At 39.1% G+C, this 20,880-nt stretch overlaps 1 protein-coding gene across 1 annotated transcript; it reads left to right on the top strand.

Moving 5' to 3' along the window:
* The first annotated feature begins 4,974 nt into the window (after positions 1-4,974).
* LOC117370885 (high-affinity choline transporter 1-like) lies at positions 4,975-19,467 on the top strand. The gene is made up of 8 exons (XM_055222000.1): positions 4,975-5,232; positions 7,983-8,099; positions 9,297-9,452; positions 11,121-11,269; positions 16,028-16,171; positions 16,799-16,952; positions 17,618-17,835; positions 18,522-19,467. The coding sequence occupies exons 1-8, from the start codon at positions 5,049-5,051 to the stop codon at positions 19,074-19,076; spliced, it is 1,677 nt and encodes a 558-aa protein (XP_055077975.1). The 5' UTR covers positions 4,975-5,048; the 3' UTR covers positions 19,077-19,467.
* Positions 19,468-20,880: the final 1,413 nt, after the last annotated feature.

Below are 20,880 nucleotides of genomic sequence, written 5' to 3' on the forward strand. Positions count from 1 at the left end.
CACAGAGTTGCATTATGTTATAGTGTAAATGGTAATTGTTTTTGTTGCCCTGTTTGTGCATTGATTTATATCTAATTAGAGAAGAAAATTGCACATGTACTACAAGAACATTTTTAATTTTATACTGTGCAGTACAAAGCAAAAACTGCATGAAGTACTGTTATGTATTCCTTTTTAATTTTGTAAAGTAATTGTTTTCTGAATGCCACCAAATGAAAGAGAAACAATACTGGAATATAGTTACACAAGATTAGTTTTCAGAATACTGTTTTCGGTACATGTACTGAGTTACTTCCCAACACTGGTTACATCTATTCATCTATTCTATGAAAACTACATCTTTAAATTAAATTTGGTCTAATAAATTAAGAGACTGCTCAGATAAACAGCATTCAGCCTGATTTGAAATGTTGTTGTTGTTTGTTTGTTTTTTCATTTAAAATATCAATTGCATGGTTATTATGTGGATTCTGGCCTGAATAGTCTGTGAACTATAGTAGCAGAAACTCGAGGAGCAACCTACATCAATTTATGTTCAACTGCTGTCACTTTTCTCTTCGTTTTTTCTAAGTCCTTTCCTCACTCATTCCTCCTGCTTTTGCCCAGCTCTTATTTTTTAGGCAGGACTTAACTTCCATCTGTGCCACGTTTATGAGCTGTGTAACTTTACAATAATCTTACACAAGTCTCCTTTTTCACGTTTAATAACAGCTTACAAAACTGTCAATAAGGGTAAATATACATTGCAGTAAACAAATGTCCACAAACGTGTTTATATTATGTAACAATTATTTCCTCGTATTTACTTGATTTTATTGACCGGTTTAAAACATCCAGTTCGATTACACACTACCAGTCTTATTGAGTCTAACTTTAGTCTTTAGTCCTTAATTGTCCCATATTAGTTTTATATAAAGCTGCAAGTTGAAAAAAAATGCTATTTTCTTATAATGACCTCATATGGCCTCAGAGTCACTTGTCCTCTACAGTCATGGAGAGTCAGACTGTGCATTAGTGCCCCCTGCTGGTAAACATGTTCGCTTTGAAGTCAAACATCATGTATTTGTATATGTCGGCAGGCTGTGGGAATTTGAGCAGGAGGTTCAAGGTGAACCAGAAGCCCAACTTCTCTGTTTGTGTTAACATATTCAAGTCTCTGTGAGCTCTTTAAATCCAGTCCTGTGACAGTCCTGTGCACTCATGCTGATTATTCTCTCTGTTTCAGCATTGGGATTTTCTGAACCAGCTCAAAATGGCAGACGTATTTGAGGCAAAGCAGCTTCTCATGTCTCCCGAATACATTCCTGAGAGCTTTTTGTTTCTCACACACACGTGCGCATGTGCATGCATGCACACACACTGTTCCTTTATCATGTCTGTTTGAAATGAATGAACAGCTCATTTGACTTCACCTGGCTCAGGAGTTTTCAGAGTCTTCCTCTATGCACCACGTTGCCAGATTCCACCTTCTCTCTCCAAGCCCTGTGTTGCCGGCTTCCACCATATCTCTCTAAGCACCATGATGCCAGATGCCATAATGTCTCTCTCTTCTCCTTTGGAGCCCTTGAGCCCTCCTTTCCAGCCAAGTGTGAAAGTTTCTTCCGGTTCTTCCGCCCTGCCCTCAGCCTTGATGGTGTCAGCCCTGCCTCCCATCTCTGGAATGTCAGTTCCACCTTTTAACTTCACCAAGTCAGCAGCACCCTCCGCCTCTGGGCCCATCCTCCGGCACTGATTTGACCGTCTGGGATGCCACCTCTACCCTCCGGCACCGGAATTCTGCATACACTCCCCAGCATCGGTTGCCACAAATTGTAGTTTTTTGCCGTTAAGCTTGAATTTCTACATTGAAAGTGACAGTATTAGGACCAAAATCCTTTACCGCATGAGAACAGATTTGTAGTATTGATAAAGCAAGGTGAATCCAATGATCAGGTATGATTCGAATGGAAGTTGCAAAAGAGCCTGAGAACTGTTTGAACTGATGAGAAATGTTCCAAATGTTGTGACCACCTGTGGCCCTGTTCAGGTAAATGTTTAAATCAAATTAAAGTTTCAGGGATTGTTCTAAAATGATTGAAAAACTGTAATTCTCACACAGGTAACTTTACATCTACAGTACATCAGTTAGAGGAAGAGCTGTGGTGCATTATATTGTAACAACACATCCTAATCTAAAGTCATGCCTTGATCTAAAGGTCTTTCCATCATCTGAGCTTGTGGATGTGATTTGCACTGATGATACTGATGATATGCATTTAATCAGGCCCTAATGTCAAGTTCCAGATCTTTCAGTGCTCTACCTTAAATTTTGAGTGGAAGTTTTTATTGGCTCTGATGACTTCATCCTTTCAAAGAAACCTATCAAGACCTATCATCCCCCCAATTTTATATAATCAAAAAAGTGTGAGAAAGCCTTGCAGAATATTCAAACATGCCAAATAAAAGAGCAAAAAACAGGAAAATATGGATCAAATGTATGCATTTTTTGTGGTATTTTACATAGAGAAATTGGATGGTTTCATGTAAAGAAGAATACTGGACATTATAAGTCTGGATATTATAAAACAAATCAACCCTACGGAACAAGAAGCTACATACTCAGCAGAAAACACTACCTCTAATGTATAAATCCAAATGAGAGAATAACGCTATTGAATGAATCAGCAAAGGTTTGATAAAAGTTTGAGATGGGTTGGAAGAGGACAAAATATCCAGCTGCAACACCTATAGTCAAACGAAATTATTTTGGAAAGAAATGAATAAATTATGGCCTCAGAAAAATACATCTTATTTAAATATAAATTATGTTTCTTTTAAACTGATTTGATATTATTGGGGCTAAATGATCTGTTAAATGTTGATATTACTTTTGATGAGGTACAAAGTGTTATACACACACTGCATAAGTAATAAAAGCAGTTGTTATTGACAAATTGCTAAATAAGTCTCAAGTCATTTCCAAGCTTGTTCTGAACATTCTGTCATCCCATCTTCAATATCCTCACTTTTTTCTAGAGTGGCACAGAATTATAGTTGCATTGGTCTGATCAGCACTGTGTACCATCTGCACTCAGTAGTCCTCAACCAAAGGCTCAGTGAACACCTGGAAACACATGGCATTCTGGATGATGAGTAGAAGGACTTTAGAAAAGGCAGGACCTGCACTGACCAGTATGTGTTATCATCTGTGCTGAGGACCAGGCTGTAAGAAGGAAACTCTATCTTCACTTGCTTTGTTGATTTTCAGAAGGCATTTGACAGGGATCTCCTGCTGTACAAATTATTGCAATATGGTATTACAGTTAAATTGTATGATGGAGTCAAATCTATTTATAAAGTCCCAGTTGCTTGTGTGCAGGTTAATCATGTTCAGAACTGGCTGGTTTCCCACTCCTTCCAGTGTGAAGCAAGGGGATGTGGACAGGTTGAGCTAAAGTCTTAACATGTGGACTCTCAGTGCTCCAGCTCCGAATACATTGAAACTGGAGGATTAAACCTAAGTTTACTAAAAACGTGCTTTACAGCTATCCAAAATACAATTAAAACAGCTAAGCAATGAAACATGATTTAAGAAAAGTGTTATGAGCAGACCATAATCTTGGAGGATAATGTGCTGTGTTACGGCTGGTTATGGACTACTACTTATACGTGTTGGAAGAATCCAGAAGATATTCAGACTTGAATGGTGGAAGTGGGTCTTGGTGTTGGTAGTGTCCTAAAATGCAAATAAAATGTCACATTTAAAATAATTCTTTTACATCCGTCTATAGCTCAGAACAATGGAGCTTTGACTTGCACCATTCTCACTCAGCCCTCCAGCACTTCCTTTTGCCCTGAGCAAGTCAGTATTCATTTATTGCCCTTTCTGCTTATCTTTTAACCATTTTAACCTTCATCGGGGCAATGGAGTCCAGAACATTCAAAACATTCAAAGTCACAGAGTTCAACAAATCATCAACTTGAGGCATTTTCAAAATGTATCATTTCCATGAACAGTGCACCTGTGTCATCATTTATGTGTCTCCTTTAAACAACTGCAGGACCAGCCGCTGGTTTGGGAACAACAGACAAGTCAAACAAGACACAGAAATGATCAGACAGAGCAACATCCACCACACTGACATTTGACCAAAGGTTTCAAAGACAGAACTGAGCTATATTAGGTGTGAGGGGAGCCATCTTAATTCCTGATCTGATTAGGCTTTTTAGATGGTTAGGAAGGGCCATGGTTGAGGGTGGGGAGGAAAAGGTGAAAGAAGACTCCCTAGAGGGAGTGGATGTAGCAAAGGGTCCCAGGGCTGGTGTGTGGGTGGGGGAGGTGATGGGGGTGCTGCTGGGATTGAAACTTCTGTTGGGGCTGTCACAGACAGGTTCAAGGCCTGTGACGAGGGCCTTGGGGAAGTGACGATGATGATGAATGTTTCAATTGGGAAAGTGGTAATGCTGCTAACTTGTTCTCTGATGGAGGTGGTGGTGCTGCTGAATCCTTGATTGGGGGAGATGGTTGTGCTGCTGGTGGTGACTCCTTTGCTGGGGGAGGTGGTGGTAGTTGTGGTGCTGCTGATGGTGGTGGTCCAGCACAGGTCTGACAGTGTTATTGCATTCTCTGGGTCTGGCTTACAAAGTTGACTTTTTCAAACATTCTGAATTGTTTTGTGTCTTGTGTGAATAGTTTTGCAAAGTGAGCAAAAGATTTTCCAGACAAGTTTTCGAAAAAAAAGCAATTGGAAAAAGAACTAACTTTGTAATATTGTAATTGTACTTCTTATCGGTTGACACTCAACCTCTGTCCAGGGACCCCAGATAAAAATAGCCCTCTGGCAAAGTCTGGCATATTTATATTGAAATTTATATAAAGAACAATACGTCTTGGGAGCATCTTAACTTCTGATGTATTGCTTGATTACCGTATCTATTACACTTACTGTCCTTTCCAGTTCTTCCAGTTCCTCTCTGCCCTCTCACTCGCTCTCTGTCTCTTTCCCTCTTTCTCTCCCTTCCCTTTACTACTTTTCTACACATTTACCTGTCACACTTGGAGACTTATCATGGCAGTGAACGTACCTGGAGTGGTGGTGATGGTTTTGTTCTATCTGCTGGTTCTTGGCACAGGGATCTGGGCTTCATTCAAGTCCAAACGAGACCAGCGTAAAAATTCTGCAGGAGAATTAGAGTCAGTTTTCCTGGGAAACCGCAGCATTAGTCTGGTGCTGGGAATATTTACTATGACAGGTAAGAGGAAAACTTACTACAATGCAAAAACTTATACATTAAGATACAAAGTGACATATAGATAATAAAAACAAATACAGAACTGGATTCACTTATGTAAAACTACAGCATATATGAGCAGGCTAAACAGCAGGTAAAGTGACTTCAGTGTATTATACAGGAGATGTTTTCATATTATGTTACAGTATTGCACATGATTACTACAGAAGGATAACACGTGTACAGGGCTAGCATCGTACACTGTACAGTCTGACAGCAGCAGAAGGAAAGTTCTCAAGTTTTTAGTCACTTTTTTTAAAATGTATTTTAGGGTTAGGGTAGGTTAAGGGTTAACTCGTTAAACATTCTGAGCACGGCTGGGCAATTAATTGCATTAGTTTGATTAATTCCTGTTTCACAAAATTGTGAAATCGAGGATTATTATGAAACAGGTGTACTCTTTTATTTTTTTATAAAAACAGCATTATGATGCAAAAAATCTCATTCTAATTTAAACTATTAAAATGAGATTACTTATCTATACAAAATTGAATGCAGTTTACGATTTGTAAAATGATAGGATATGATAAGAATGAAAATGAAAAGTGCCTCTCCTGTTTGAAACACTAGCAGTCAGTGCTCTGACTTTGATTAAAATCAATTAAAATTGTATTAACTTTAGATCAGGCCTATTGTGTCCCTAAATGTACTGTTGAAACCAGAAGTTTACATACACTACATATAGAAAGACACAAACTCTTTTTCTCACTGTCTGACATGAAATTAAACTAAACTTTCCTGATTTTGGTCAATTGGGATTACCAAAATTATGTATATTTGATAAATGCCAGAATAATGAAAAAATGAATTTTTAGAAAATGTTTCACTACTTTCTTTGTTAGAGGTTTACATACATTGCACTAGTATTTGGTACCATTGCCTTTAAACTATAAGACTTGGGTCACATATTTTGAATTTCCTCCCACAAGCTTCTTACAATAGTTGGGAGGAATTTTGGTCCATTCCTCCTGACAGAACTGATGTGATTGAAAGTTTGTAGGTCGCCTTGCTCACACATGCCTTTTTGTTCCTAAATTTTCAATTGAATTGAGATCAGAAGCAGTTTGGCAGTATGCCTCAAGTCATTGTCCATTTGGAAGACCTATTTGCATCCAAGCTTTAAGTTCCTGGCTGATATCTTGTTGTTTCAGTATTCCCGCATAATGTTCTTTCATTATGATGCAGAAGCTTCCGAAGACTTGACATCATCATCTGGATTTTTCCACATTGCTTAAATGCATAGTGATCTTACTCTATGTTAACGTCTGGTTTCAACTGTACCTATTTAATTTGTAGGGTCTTTTCCTCAGCATGCAGAGACATGTCCTTCCTGGCAACGTGAAGGCTTGTCCTGTCCCAAGTTGTTTCTAAAATCGCTGCCTGCCAACCTGGCTCAAACTGGAACAAGAGCCTACATGAAAAATGCCTAATATGAGACACTGTAGATTAAAAGATGGCCCTACAGCAGAGGTGGGTAGAGTATCCACAATGACTTCTCAAGTAAGAGTACCATTAAATTGAAGTAATATTGCTAAAATAAAAAAGTACTGATCCAAATAATTACTCAAGTAAGTAAGAGGGGAAAAAAGAGAAACTATTCTTACTTTTTGGATGAATAGTCTGATTCGCAGTTAATGTAAATGAAAAATGACAAAATAATATCTGAAGATAAAGTGTAAGTAAGAAAAGCAAAGTTTAGTTTAGAAAAACAAATGAGTCCAAATGAGTGGAGAGCATTTGAAATGAGGCTGCAATGCATCTGTAAACTCTGGGCCAGGCATGTGCCAACCTTGTTAAATAGTAACAAAAGGTTTTGAAAAGTCGTCAAGGTAATTTTTTTTGTTTAAATAGAAAAACATTGCCTAGTTGGTAACTTTTTGAATCCTTTGCATGTATAAAACATGCCATAAGAATTCCTATTACTGGTCTATCATTGTTTACATAGCTTTGCTGTTAACCCTATCAATGACTTGGAGGTGTCCTTGGATGTGCATGGAAAATACCCAAAACATTGCGTGGAAATACTGACTGTTAATGTTGCTGGTGTCACAGTAAACTGAGTTTACATTTACAAAGATAAAGTATATCTTCCATTGTATGTCCTGTAGGGGAATTTTCTAACAGTAAAACCTTTAAAATATAAAATAAACAAAGAATTTGACTTAAATCAAAGAGTCTGTTTTATTGAATCAGTTGTGCACAATTGCCAAAGAGCTGTTGTCCCTAACAAAGTGTCGTCTCACCCTCAGCTGTCGAGTGAACATACATACAGTGTATTTATACATGGAAACAATAGTAGAAGAAAAGCAGTTTAGTCTAGTCAAAGTGCCCCAAGGCTGTTGGACATATCTTGCCACAGAGTTAGAGACTTTGGTATCACTATAAGGTGGTTGCGACACAGACAGATGTCTCAACAATACAGATTAGAACACAGAATGCCATAACAGTTCAATTTCTGTATTTGTATTGACAAGGCAGCATTACATTTCTATGTTGTATTAATTGCTGACACATAACATTTAGATCACCATGTTACCTTTCATTGTTTTGAAAATGCTATATTCGCCCAAAACAATGTATGAACATGTTTCGTTTTTGACAGCTTGAGCCCCCCTCCCTTTGCTCTCCATGTTAAGTCACTCCTTCTTCAAAGCGCTATCACAGCGCTCTCCTGGTGGTGTTCCATGGTGTTGTGTTTCTTCTGTGTGCAGCAACATGGATTGGAGGAGCTTTCATTGTAGGCCTGACGGAGATGCTGTACACTCCTTCTTTAGGTCTGATTGGAGCTCTGCTGGTGATCATGGCCTACTCCTCCTCCTTCATTGTAGGTATGTAGCCATCAGTAAACTGTGGTCTACACATCATTGGTGCTCAGTCTTGGGGTTACAAGCCTAAAGCTTGTTGGGTGATGTGAAGTTCAATTAATCATTTGTCACCAAAGGGCAAGTTAAGCACATTAGGCAGTAAAATACAATCATAATGGAAAAATCAAAAGTCCGAGTGCAGCTCAAAGGGTATATCCAGTCCATCAGACCCTGGGTCAGGGCACTTTGAAGTGAGTACCACATCAAATTGCCCTGCTCCTCATGTCAGTCCACTATATCCACATACTGATAATATACCTCAAAAGTGTTACTGCTGATTGAGCAATGAGACCCGTTTAGATCTTTGTATGAGGAACTGCACTGAAGCTAACCTTGCAAAAGTCTAATTGGGTGCAGTATTACTTTGACTGTTGCACAGTTAAACTGTGTTGTGTTGTGAATACATTACCAGGACATGGTGTTGTATTTTGTAGTGTTAATTTACATGAAAGTTGTGGTCAGTACAGGCGAGCAGCACTCTATGAGGATAGTCTCATAAAACATGAGCTTCTGCCACTGCATGTGTATTACTCTGTTATACTCATAATAATACTCAAATACTGTTCACAGTATTATCTTATCAATGTCCACTGTTATATCAGTGACTTACTGTTACTGGCAGTGTATTCTTAACACTTTAATCTTATATTACTGGGGCAATTAGGGCATGGGTGGACATATTTCTGTTGTAATTCTAGAGATTAACTAACTGTTGATCATTGTGTGTGATGTGACTGCAGCACTGTTTCCCTTTTGGGATAATAAAGATGAACCTGAATTTGCAACATGCTCACAGTACCCAGGGCACAACTAATCACCACGAAAGAGCGCTACTCAACCAAAATGATGCTCCATTAAAAGTTATGAGAAGTGGAGTCAGATACCATGTGAACCCTGTAGCTCCCTTTTCTCCTCTGTCTCTCTCTCTTTCTCTCTTAGTGCTTCTTTAGTATGGTACACATGAAATTTCTGCATTGGTAAAAGAATTGGGCTGTTGAGGAGTTGTGTCCATTTGACCCATGGATAAACACAGCAGAGGTGCACAGGGACAGGCCTTTGTGCATTTGTACAGCATTTTCTTAATATTCCATTGTTCATAAAGGTGTTGCCCAAGTATCCAAGTAGTGTATTTCCTGTTTTATTGTTTTTGTTTATAATCAGGTGCTTTTATGTTCGTGAAGCCGATGAGGGAGCTGAAGTGCGTGACCATGTTGGACCCGTTCCATTTGAAATACGGTAAAGTTCTGAGCGCTCCTTTGTGTCTGGCCTCCGTGCTGCTCGACGTGCTGTGGATGGGGACCACACTCATCGGTCTGGGTAAGACATCATAGATTTTATATTTATAAAGGAACAATTTGTAATATTTTGATTTTAAATTCCATAAACATGACCTCTCAGTGTCCCCAGGTACACGGTAGACATGCTCAAATCAAATATAGCTTTTACCGGTAACAATCATAATGCTGATTTATATTTGATTACAAAAAACATTGAACATGATGGCCAAAATGTTTATGTTATAATTGTGTGTTTTGGTTCTTAGGGTATTATCCAATCAGAAAGCAGAATGAGCCTCACATGAATGCCTCATTTGGGTTACCAGTTTTCAATGTCGAATTTGTTGAACCTAAAAGGACTCTTTGAATCATGACCTTACGTACTCTGAGAATGAGAATAACTTGTATGTGTCCTCTATCTGCAGGTTAAGGGATTGGTAATGTAGGTTCAGTTGTGAGTGTAGTCAAAGAATAAGAGCACAGGTTACAACTCAAGTAATTTTTTTGCAGTCTTCAAGAATGATTGCATGTTCTTGTGAATGTTTACATGTTGGAATGGGTTCGGGCGAGTCAGTAATATGGTGGGATGGTGGGACAGAAGGCTTGACTGAGCTCTTTATTAATAAATAAATCATGCGACAGCTAATGCTAATTGGAACAAAAACAAAAACAGGTAGTATTTTAAGGTCGCAAATGCCAAGAATGGACAGGCTGCCAACAAACATGGCAATAGTACAGTAAAAACAGTTTCATGGATTAGGGCGTGCTGACGTTTGAGCTCTGGATGGAGACACTAAATATGTAATATATCCCATTGGTGGGTAGAGTAGCCAAAAAATGTACTCAAGTAAGTGTAACATTACTTCAAAATATTACTCAGGTGCAAAGTAGTAGTCAAAGAAATAATCAAGAAAGGCAAGGCAAGGCAAGTTTATTTGTATAGCACAATTCGTACACAAGGTAATTCAAAGTGCTTTACAGAATAAGAAAGACATTAAAATCACACAAATCAAAACATAAATAATCACAAATAATCATCATAAAATTAACATTAAAAGAGAAGAGTGCAGAATAAAAATCTTTCAGTCGTATGCACAGCTAAACAGAAGTGTTTTGAGTCTGGATTTAAACATTGTCAAAGTAGAGGCCTGTCTCACATCTTCAGGAAGACTGTTCCATGTTTTAGCTGCATAAAACTTAAACGCTGATTCTCCATGTTTAGTCCTGACTCTGGGCACCAGCAGGAGGCCGATCCCTGAAGTCCTCAAATTGCGAGATGGTTCATATGGCACTAACATGTCGGAGATGTACTTTGGACCTAGGCCATGGAGAGACTTATACACAAGCAGAGCTGCTTTGAAGTCTATTCTTTGAGTACTCACTTATAATTACTTGAATAACTTTAAAGAAGAAAGAGTAAAATGTATTTGGGAAAATCACTACTATGTAACTGTAAGGCCAAACATTAAGAAGAAACACACATGGCAAACTCACAGTATAACCAAAGCTGTTACATTGTACAATTTCTTTAAAGTTATTCAAGTAATTGTAAGTGAGTACTCCCCACCTCTCATGATTACTGGTGAATGCAAGAATGGAAAAAAACAAAGCTCTAAACACATTTTTAAAAGAGGATGAAACATAACATTCACCTTAATATGTCAAAAATAAGTCTCCCCATCATCATAGTGGAATACGTGATGTGTAGGGTCGACGATGAGTGTGGTGCTGGACCTGTCGTACTTCCTGAGTATCTGGATCTCGGCTGCAGTAGTGATCATGTACACTCTGCTGGGAGGCCTCTACTCTGTGGCCTACACAGATGTCATCCAGCTCCTCCTCATATTTGTCAGTATGGTGAGTCAATAGTTCTGGCTGGGTTCTGCATGTATGTTTATGGTGGAATGTTCAGCAATTTCCATGGTGACACAACGAGTGCATTAGCAAACAGTCAAAAAGTTTTAAGATGTCTGAAAAGAAAATGGTTTTGTTTAGGTGTTTAACTTTGAACAAAAATGGTGAGTGTAACTACCTGAAAAATGTTGGCTAATGCTAACTAGCTTCTGACTGTAATTTTACATTTGAGGAAGTTGTTTAACAGCAGAAATAAGCTCACCTCTTGTAGTTCAACACAAAAAATTACAACAGAAATCTGCGTTTTAACAACATTGATTTTAGTTGCAGCCATCTGATAAATGTGATAGACCTAAAGAACACGTTGATGTTATCTCAAACTCAGCACTTGCTTCTGAGAATAAAAAACACATTAGCGCACAAGCTCAGAAACTAAACTCAACTAATTACCAAATGCCCAGACTTTACTTGCATCCCATGGAAAAATCACATATAAAGGTAAATTCACAATGACTAAGGCTCATTACCACATGTCTTTTTTGGGATCAATATTTCACTTTTTTTTACTTGAAATAATGTCTGTATTTGGAGAATCTACTTTATAAACTTCGCCTCCATTTCCAGTGAGGCATTTAGGAGCTCCATCTAATCAGTGTATCAGTTTTTTCTGTAACGCAACTAAACAGGCAAAATGGGAACTGAGCATTTCTGAGTGCTGGAATTTGGATTAGGGGCTGAACAAACATGAATAAAACAAAATTCAACTCCAGGTATTTGACAAGAGAACAACAACATAGTCGCAATCTCAAAAAAGTTTACATGTGTTCTTCAAAAAAAACATTTCTGCTGTACGGGCATTAAATGCAACATGATCCTGACAATAGTGCATGTCGTGGTTGTGTAACAGTCTGTGGGGAGGGAAGATTGGCCCCGGGTGGAAACAGGAGTTTACATCTGATTCAGAGCACATACGGATTAGTGCGGATAAAGGTACAATGAAGTAGGTTTCTTCCAGATAAATGCATTGGATCAAGGGAGCAGCTGCTAAAATACCATTACAAAGCAGCACATGTTAAAAAAAGAAAGTATTTGAAGCTGCTGGTGCCTCTGGAGTCCAGAGAACATCAAGGCGTAGGATCCTCTAGAAGCTTGCAGTTATGCACAAACTTCCCTTAACCAATGCTCACAAGCAGAAATGGTTCCAGTGGGCACAGATTACAAATTTTCAAACAGTCTTGTTCACTGATGAGTGCCATGCAACCCTGGATGGTCCAGATGGATGGAGTGGTGGTTGGCCATCATGTCCCAACAAGGCTGTGACATCAGCAAGGATGTGGCGGAGTCATGTTTTGGGACGGAATCATGGGGAGAGAGAGCGTGAAAATGACCTCTGTAAAGTATGTGGAGTTTCTGACTGACCACGTTCTTCCATGGTACAAAAAAAAAGAACTGTGCTTTCTGTAGCAAAATCGTCTTCATGCAGGACTATGCACCATCTCATGCTGCAAGGAATACCTCTGCATCATTGGCCGCTATGGGCATAAATGAAGAGAAACTCATGGTGTGGACTCCATCCTCCCCTGACCTCAACATAACTGAGAACCTTTGGAGCATCCTCAAGTGAAAGATCTATGAGAGAGCCAGTTCACATCCCACCAGCAGCTCTGGAAGGCTACTCTGACATCCTGCAAAGAAATTCAAGCAGAAATGCTCCACAAACTCACAAGTTCAATGGATGCAAGAAATGTGAAGCTCCTATCAAATAACAGATCCTGTGTTAAAATGTAACTCAACCTGTTAAGATGTTTTGATTGAAATAGCTTTTGATATCAGTAATATGCGAATGCTTCTAATTGAAAAATAAACAAATGGCCATTTTCAGTTCTTTATAACAATAACATGGTTTGAAACTTTGTTGTGCATAATAAATTGGAACAGTGCATTTTAAGTTTTTTGGGGGTTTTTTTCTGAAAAAAACTGTTTCAGGTTTGTTCAATAACATTCAAATTGTACTCTAAAGGTTGATGACTTGAAAATGATGATGATTATATCGAGAATTTGGCCAAATCAGGGAAAAATATAATTTGCATAATAATTTGGAATGCAGTGTAGATTCGGCTCCACACTTATTTTATCTACAAAACATGGTGAAAGTCCTGAAAATGGGGCAGACAGGCCGTCTGTGCTCTGTGGTCAAATGTCCACGCCTGGTACAGCAGTTCCCCAGGCTATATTCGGGTCCGAGATATAGCTGTGCCAGATGAGTTATCTCCCCACTCTGTGAATGGAAAGGGTCAGCGTGGATAGTGCTCTTTATAGCTCCCGCAATAGGCTGACATATCTCGCTCCCGTATACAACCAAGACTAAACCGAGAAGCTCCACGCTCTGTAACGCTCAACTCCAGCTGTGCATTTGCTTGTAAACATGCCCTGTATTGTAAAATGCCCAGTAGTATCCCATACAACAATCGTTTGCAAACTGTCTGCGTACGTTGTTTAAAGTCTCAATGTTGATGTTAAATAAGGGTAGACAAAACCACAGACCAGGGAGGATCCACAATCTAACACGATCTCATGCCCAGACCTCTTCACCTGTCTTCAGCTTTGGCTCTGGCAGCGCAGTACCCAATTCACCTGTCTGCTTTTGATTTGCATTGGTTTTCTTATTTTGTATTTACCTGAATTATTTGTATTTTAAGTCTAATGATTTGAGAAAACAATTAGAGCATGATTATTATTTGCAGCAGGGAACACGTATCTGTAAAAAGAAAACTGAATTAACTTCAACAGCTGAATGTTGCAGCAACCAAAGCGTGGACCCTGTATTCACATGCTGACCCTGATCTGTCTAAGTCTGTTAAAACTATAGCCCCAGTGTTGCTGCCTGTGCACATCTTAAACATTCATTTAATCAAAACTGCATGGTCCAGCTGGTGACAAGGAGGTGATATACATATGATATACAATGTTTGGTATGTGCATAATAGGAGTACTGCCCTATTTGGTATTTTGCTTTATTCCAATCCAATCCACTTTATTTATATAGCACATTTCACAAATGCACAAATACATTATCAATAAAAACAACTAGTTAAGTAAATCAAGTAAAGTAAATTTAGACTAAAAATAGCAAAATTTAAATAATAAATATGTATATAAAAGCAATAAAACAATTACCAATAAAACAATAAAATCAAATAAAACAAGCAAATAAAATCAATAGTAACAAATCAATAAAAGACAACAGAGGACCATACAACTCATGCAGAGTTAAAAGCCAGAGAGTAAAAGTGGGTCTTAAGACGAGACTTAAAACACTCCACAGTGGGAGCTGTTTTGACGTGAGGAGGTAGAGCATTCCAGAGCTTTGGACCAGCCACAGACAAGGCTCTGTCTCCTCTGGTTTTAAGTCTCGTCTTAGGCACCACGAGCTGGAGCTGGCCCTCGGACCTCAGTGCGCGCGCCGGCGTATAAATTTGGATGAGGTCTGAGATGTAATCTGGGGCCAGTCCATTCAAAGCTTTAAAAACAAACAATAAAATCTTCAATCAATTCTAAAATGAACAGGGAGTCAGTGCAAAGACGCAAGAATGAGTGATGTGTTCATGTTTTTTATTTCCTGTTAAAGTCAGGCAGCAGCGTTTTGGACTAAGTGCAAGTGATTCCTACACAAAGTGCATTGCAGTAGTCCAAACGAGAGGAAATAAAAGCATGCATCACGCGCTCAAAATCTAAAAAAGATAAAATAGATTTAATTTTAGCTAAAAGACGAAGACGATAAAAACTGGATTTCACAACTGCATTGACCTGTTTATCAAGTTTAAAATCAGTCCATAATGACGCCAAGGTTGGCGGCTGTGGCCTTAGTGTACTGACTCGGGTCCAAGGTCTAAAGAGGAGCTCGCACCGACACTGGGCCCAAACTCTATCACCTCAGTTTTATTTTTATTGAGATTTAAGACATTTTGAGCCAACCAAACCTTGACGTCATTAAGGCACTCTAGTAGAGGTGTCAGGGGGCTGCTGCTGTTCCTTTTTATTGGCATGTAAACTTGGGTGTCATCTGCGTACAGGTGGTAAGACATGCCATGTTTTTTAAGCAGCTGCCCCAGAGGTAAAAGGTACAGTGTGACTAGAACCGGCCCAAGAATTGAACCCTGGGGAACTCCACAGTGCAGCAGGGCAAAAGAAGAGGTGGAGTCCCCCAGCCTGACACAGAAGGAACACCCAGACAAATAGGATTTAAACCAGTCTAGGGCCATCCCCCTGACACCCACACAATTTTCCAATCTATCTAAAAGAGTTGCATGGTCAACTGTGTCAAAACCAGCAGTTAAGTCTAAAAGCACTAAAATGGCTGAATCACCAGAATCATTCATTAAAAGGATGCCATTAAAAATCTTTAAAAGTGCAGACTCTGTGCTATGAAAAGATTTATTCATCATTTCATATTTGGATCTTCACTGATAAATTTCTATAATCTACGGTTATCTTGGACTCTATTTGTCATGGTTAAGTTACAATCTAGGGAATAAATAATTTAACTCCTCTTTTGTGATGTTTTGGACTTGGTGTTACTTTGAACATTGTGGGTCTTGGTGTAGGTTTTGGTGTCTGTTAACATGCTTTGCCCCAACCAAATAAATAAATGAGAAGGTTTGAGAGTCACCACTAAATAGATGTATTTATGCAGCAATGATGTTTTGTGTTAATCAAACTGTTGATTTTAATGACCTTATATTTGACCCCTGTCCTCCGCAGTGGATTTGTGTTCCGTTCGTTCTGACCAACCCTCACACTGTCAGCATCAGTCAGACTCTACTCAACAACTCACTCCATGCTCCCTGGATTGGAGAGGTTGGCCTGGAGCAAATATGGGTCAAAATCGATGACTTCCTTATGATGGTGAGTAGGAGACAAATCCAAACTGTATTTAAAGCAAACAAACAAACAAAAAACTATGTTGAAAAATCTAGAAGAAAAAGATTAACATTACTGTAAGAAATTCAATAACTATGCATTGTGTTTTGGCAGTAGTCTCTGGGATGTGGGAGTAGAGGTTACACAATGACCAATAATCCTTAGTTTATCGCCATACTGTGGAAAATTCCAGGAACAATAATATCTATGGAGACAAGCTGGTACCAGAAAAGCTGCACAGTTTAACTTCCAAATGTCTTAAAGTTGTACACTTAACTTTTTCTTGAGGGTACACCATTTGTTTCTCCCAACGAATAGAATTTAACTCAATCAATCTCCATGGAAACAAGCACAACTAAGTCAAGTTACTGGTCACAACTGTCAAAGATATAAAAAATAAATTAAAAAAAAATGTAATTGAATAAATGCTAGATAGATCATTTTAAAGCCACACTATAGAACATTCTAGGCAACCCAATAGCATCTCCATGGAGACAAGCAGGTGGTGGAACCCTCACTACAAAAGTTACAGTGCATTTTAAACTCAGCAAGAGATTTTTTGTTAAAGTATTTTTAAACCATCTAACGACTAAAACCATTTCCCCCTCCTAGTGCTTGGGCAGTCTGGGGTACCAGTGCTTCCACCAGAGGACATTAGCGGTGTCTTCCACGCACACGGCTAAAATCACGTGCGTTGTTGCAGCCTGTATTATTTTGCTGTTTGGGATCCCTCCTGTGCTCATCGGGGCTGCGGCGGCCTCTACAGGTACATCTGGGAAATCACATTGCATTGGGACCTGTTTTTATTATTAAAACATTTACATCGATATTGTGTTTTACAATGAACAAAATGTAAAATCATCCTCAAATTATGTTATAGTTTAATATTAAATTCGACTATGTTTTTGTATAGCCCAAAATCACTACAGCAGTCGCCTCGTGGGGTTTTACCAACCAAAAAGAAAGTTCGATTGTGGCCATGCTCTTGTTAAGGCCTCATCTCTAAAATAAATACAGGTTTTATAGGTAAGAGTTCTCAGGTTGAAAATAATATATCAAGCTTTATTGGGCACAGGGCTTGTGTGTTTACAGCTTAAATATCCCTCTGAAAAGCTCAGCCCTGAGCTCCTTATCAGGTGCTGCAGTGGGGCTCTAGTGGCAAAACTGTTGCTTTTTTCACATTAATTGTAACAACATTTTTGAACACTTAGTACATTTTGGCCACATGACTTTCTCTCTGTTTATAAAATTCACTACTAAGATCAAATTGAGGAATTGTAAGTGTTTCTTGACCCCACTCCTAGAGCTTTAAGTACAGATTAATTTAATAGCCAAACATGAAAAAAGATGACCTATCAGGACATACATACACATCAGTAATCCACAATCTACAGCCTGAACCATCCAGTGAATGGTGGCTTGCGTCCTCAGACTGGAACCAGACGTCTTATGGGCTGCCCTCTCCATTCGCCCGAGGGGAGGTGGCTCAGATCCTGCCTCTGACCCTGCAATACCTCACCCCAGCGTACGTGTCCGTGTTGGGTATCGGCTGTGTGGCCGCTGCGGTTATGTCCTCCGCAGACTCTGTCCTGCTGTCTGCCGCCTCCGTCTTCACCGCAAACATCTACAAGAACATACTACGACCACAGGTTAGGAATGTTTAGAAGGTTTATAGTTAAACCCTAAACCTATTTAAATCCAGTAAGGTCTTATATTATTAATAAACTGAACTGTATGTAAGATTTTGCTTATAAATTAGACAAACATGACCTATCTATGTCCCCAGATACGAGGTAAACATATTCAAATTAAACATAGCTTTTACTGATAACAATCTAACGCTGATGTATTCTTAATTACAAAAAAAAACAAAAAACATTGAACATAATGCCAAGTTGTCTGTTATAATTTGTCGTTTTGGTTCTCAAGAAAATTATCCAAACAGAAAGCAGAATGAGCCTCACATGGGTCTCTCATTTGTGTTGCTCGTTTCAAAGCTGAAATCCAGTTGCTTTAAACCTAAAATGCCTCTCTCTGATCTGAATGGTCACTACCTAAACCCCAGCACCTGCAGACAATCATGAATCAGTGCTAGTGCAGCCTTCTTTTTCTTCTTTTTCCTTGTCTTTTTCTTTCTCTTCCTCTTCTTCATAAAACATTCCAGTATGTAGTATGTTTTTAAAGACTGAAATAACTTAAGACTAAAAAGTATTAACTTAAGATTAATGACTAGTAAACAGTTGGTTGTATGAAAACAGCATGAGCCTGATACTAAAGTTTCAGATTTCCACAGACATTTTGTAAAATCCAAAACTCATTTCCTTTGTGTCCACAGGCCTCAGACAGGGAGATCCAGTGGGTGATCCGTGTTTCCGTGGTGATCTCTGGTTTGATTGGCACCGCTCTCACTACCTTAAAAAACAGTATTATCCTGTTTTGGTTTCTCGGCGCTGAAGTTGCCTACATCATCATCTTTCCTCAGCTTGTCTGCATTCTCTTTTTCAAGTTCTGCAATGGTTATGGTGCTATTATGGGATGGATCTTTGGCTTTCCTTTGCGGTTATTATTGGGAGAGGCCTCATTGGATTTGAAGCCTACCCTATATTTCCCAGGATGCATTGCAGAGGATGGCGTGTATGTCCAGTGTGCTCCAGTCAAAACCATCTGCATGTTGAGCACTATGGCATCCATCTTGTTTTTTTCCTTCCTGGCTTCGCTGCTGTTCAGCAAAGGCCTGCTTCCAGAAAAAATTGATGTTTTCAATGTCAAAAATCAACAGTTAGCGCCTCCCAGTGGACATGTAGGTAAGCTAGCAGATAGAGGAGATGAAACTGGTTTGCAATTGGAAACTACAGAGCCGATGTTGAAAAAAACTAAAGAAGAATCCTAATAGCCCAAGAACAATACTATGTTTTACTTTATTTTTCCATTGCTGACCTCATATGGCACTATGCAAACCAAAAAGGGAATGAGGGTATTTGAATGTAAATATGGTTTTAAAACAAATAATGTACAATTACTCTTGTCTGGGATCTAGATTACACACTTCTTCAGTACTTGACAAAGATGTTTGTGTGTTGGAATCTCCCTGAGTTCAGATGGGTGTGATTAGCCAATCAGAGACATGCATGACCTGTTTATATCGAGTCCTAAACCTTGTTAATCTAAGGTGAGGAAAATGTGATTTTATTCAAAAGACAGATAACCAATGAGCTTTTCACCTGGGTCACTGACAAAAAAAAAAACCCAAAAAAACAAGAGAGATTTTCTGGATTTGCCCGGCAACAGTTACATTTTCTATAATGAATTAATATTTCTATATTAAATCAGTTTAAAACATACAGTGTTCAACAAAACAAGACGATGCTGTCATCTGGTGTCACAGTTTACTGTTCCAGTAATGTCAAACTGGTTGCTGTACTGTTGAGTTTATAAAGAATCCTGCGTTCATGTTAATGGAAAATAACATCATTGGAATGGATAAAAATTGAAAATGAAATATGTTTCACTGCTTCAGCATATGAAGTTATGTTTATTTTAAAAGAGGACAGTGCATATTCTTAGTGAGGACACCTCCAGTTCTCTCACTGTTGACATTTCTTTGTGTTTGGTTCTAAGTATGAATGGAGTCATCCACCTGTTATAGAATTTATCCTTCTTTAACATGAGTTTCCCTGGTCAACTCAACTCACAGAAGAGGTCTGCCATTGTATCTGATTATCAGTGCCGATGTAAACCTCATGTGTGGAAAACTTGAATAGCCAGTACTAATGTGCAGTGCTCAGTTTTCAAGTAGCTGAGTCCAGGATTGATGTGATGCAAACTTCTCCTGCCTCAAACAGAGAGACTCCTGCCTCTCTGCACAACTGTAGGACTCAATTGTGAATTGTCTGGTAATCAGGAAGTGCACATTAGCATTCTAAGTATTGTTAGCTTTTCAAGAGGATCCTGAAGAGCTTATAAACTCATCACTGTGAATTAGGATGTTACAGACCAGTGACAAGGCTCCAGTCAGACCTAGACCCAGTTGAGCAGTGGAATTCAAATGGTGCAACACAGATGTGAGGCAACTTGTATCACCAAACTTTTATACTTTATCTTTTCCAACTCATCTCTTTGTCTCCTCTTGTCTCCTCAACTCCTCTCGTTTCCTTTCTCTTCATCTCCTTATCTACTTGTCTCCTCATCTCTGCATCTCCTCTCTCATCTTATTTCCGCTCTCCTCTCATCTCCTCTCTCCTTGTCTCCTCATCTCCTAGTCTCCTATCGTTTCCTCATCTCCTCTCTCCTCTTGTCTCATCTCCTTGTGTCTTCATCTTCTCATGCCTTCTCTCCTTTCTCTTCACCTCCTTGTCTCCTCTCTCATCTCCCCATCTACTCACCTTCTCGTCTTCTCATCTCCTCTCGTCTCCTCTCCTCATCTCCTCGCCTCCTCTCTCCTTTCATCATCTCGTCTCCTCTCATCTCCTTTCTCCTCATCTCCCCATCTCCTCTCTCTTTGTCTCCTTGCCTCCTCTCTCCTTACCTCTTCTTTCCTTGTCTCCTCTCTCCTTCTCTTCTCTGTGACTTTCTTACCCATTTTCTATGGAGTAATTGAGGAATCAAGGATGGGAGGAGGCAAGGAAAGACAACTGAGATTCGACCAAAGCAGCTCTTTCAGAAACCGTCAGAACCGCAGAGAAGCAGTTGAGAGC

The sequence above is a fragment of the Periophthalmus magnuspinnatus genome, chromosome 5 (genome assembly GCF_009829125.3).
Source record: "Periophthalmus magnuspinnatus isolate fPerMag1 chromosome 5, fPerMag1.2.pri, whole genome shotgun sequence".
NCBI classification, from domain to species: domain Eukaryota; kingdom Metazoa; phylum Chordata; class Actinopteri; order Gobiiformes; family Gobiidae; genus Periophthalmus; species Periophthalmus magnuspinnatus.

Bases quoted from the DNA above. Each gene is read 5' to 3' on its own strand.
- LOC117370885 (XM_055222000.1), top strand. From the start codon at position 5,049: ATGGCAGTGAACGTACCTGGAGTGGTGGTGATGGTTTTGTTCTATCTG. The intron at 5,233-7,982 runs GTAAGAGGAAAA...TTCTGTGTGCAG, and splicing joins GGGAATATTTACTATGACAG to CAACATGGATTGGAGGAGCT. The intron at 16,172-16,798 runs GTGAGTAGGAGA...TCCCCCTCCTAG, and splicing joins TCGATGACTTCCTTATGATG to TGCTTGGGCAGTCTGGGGTA.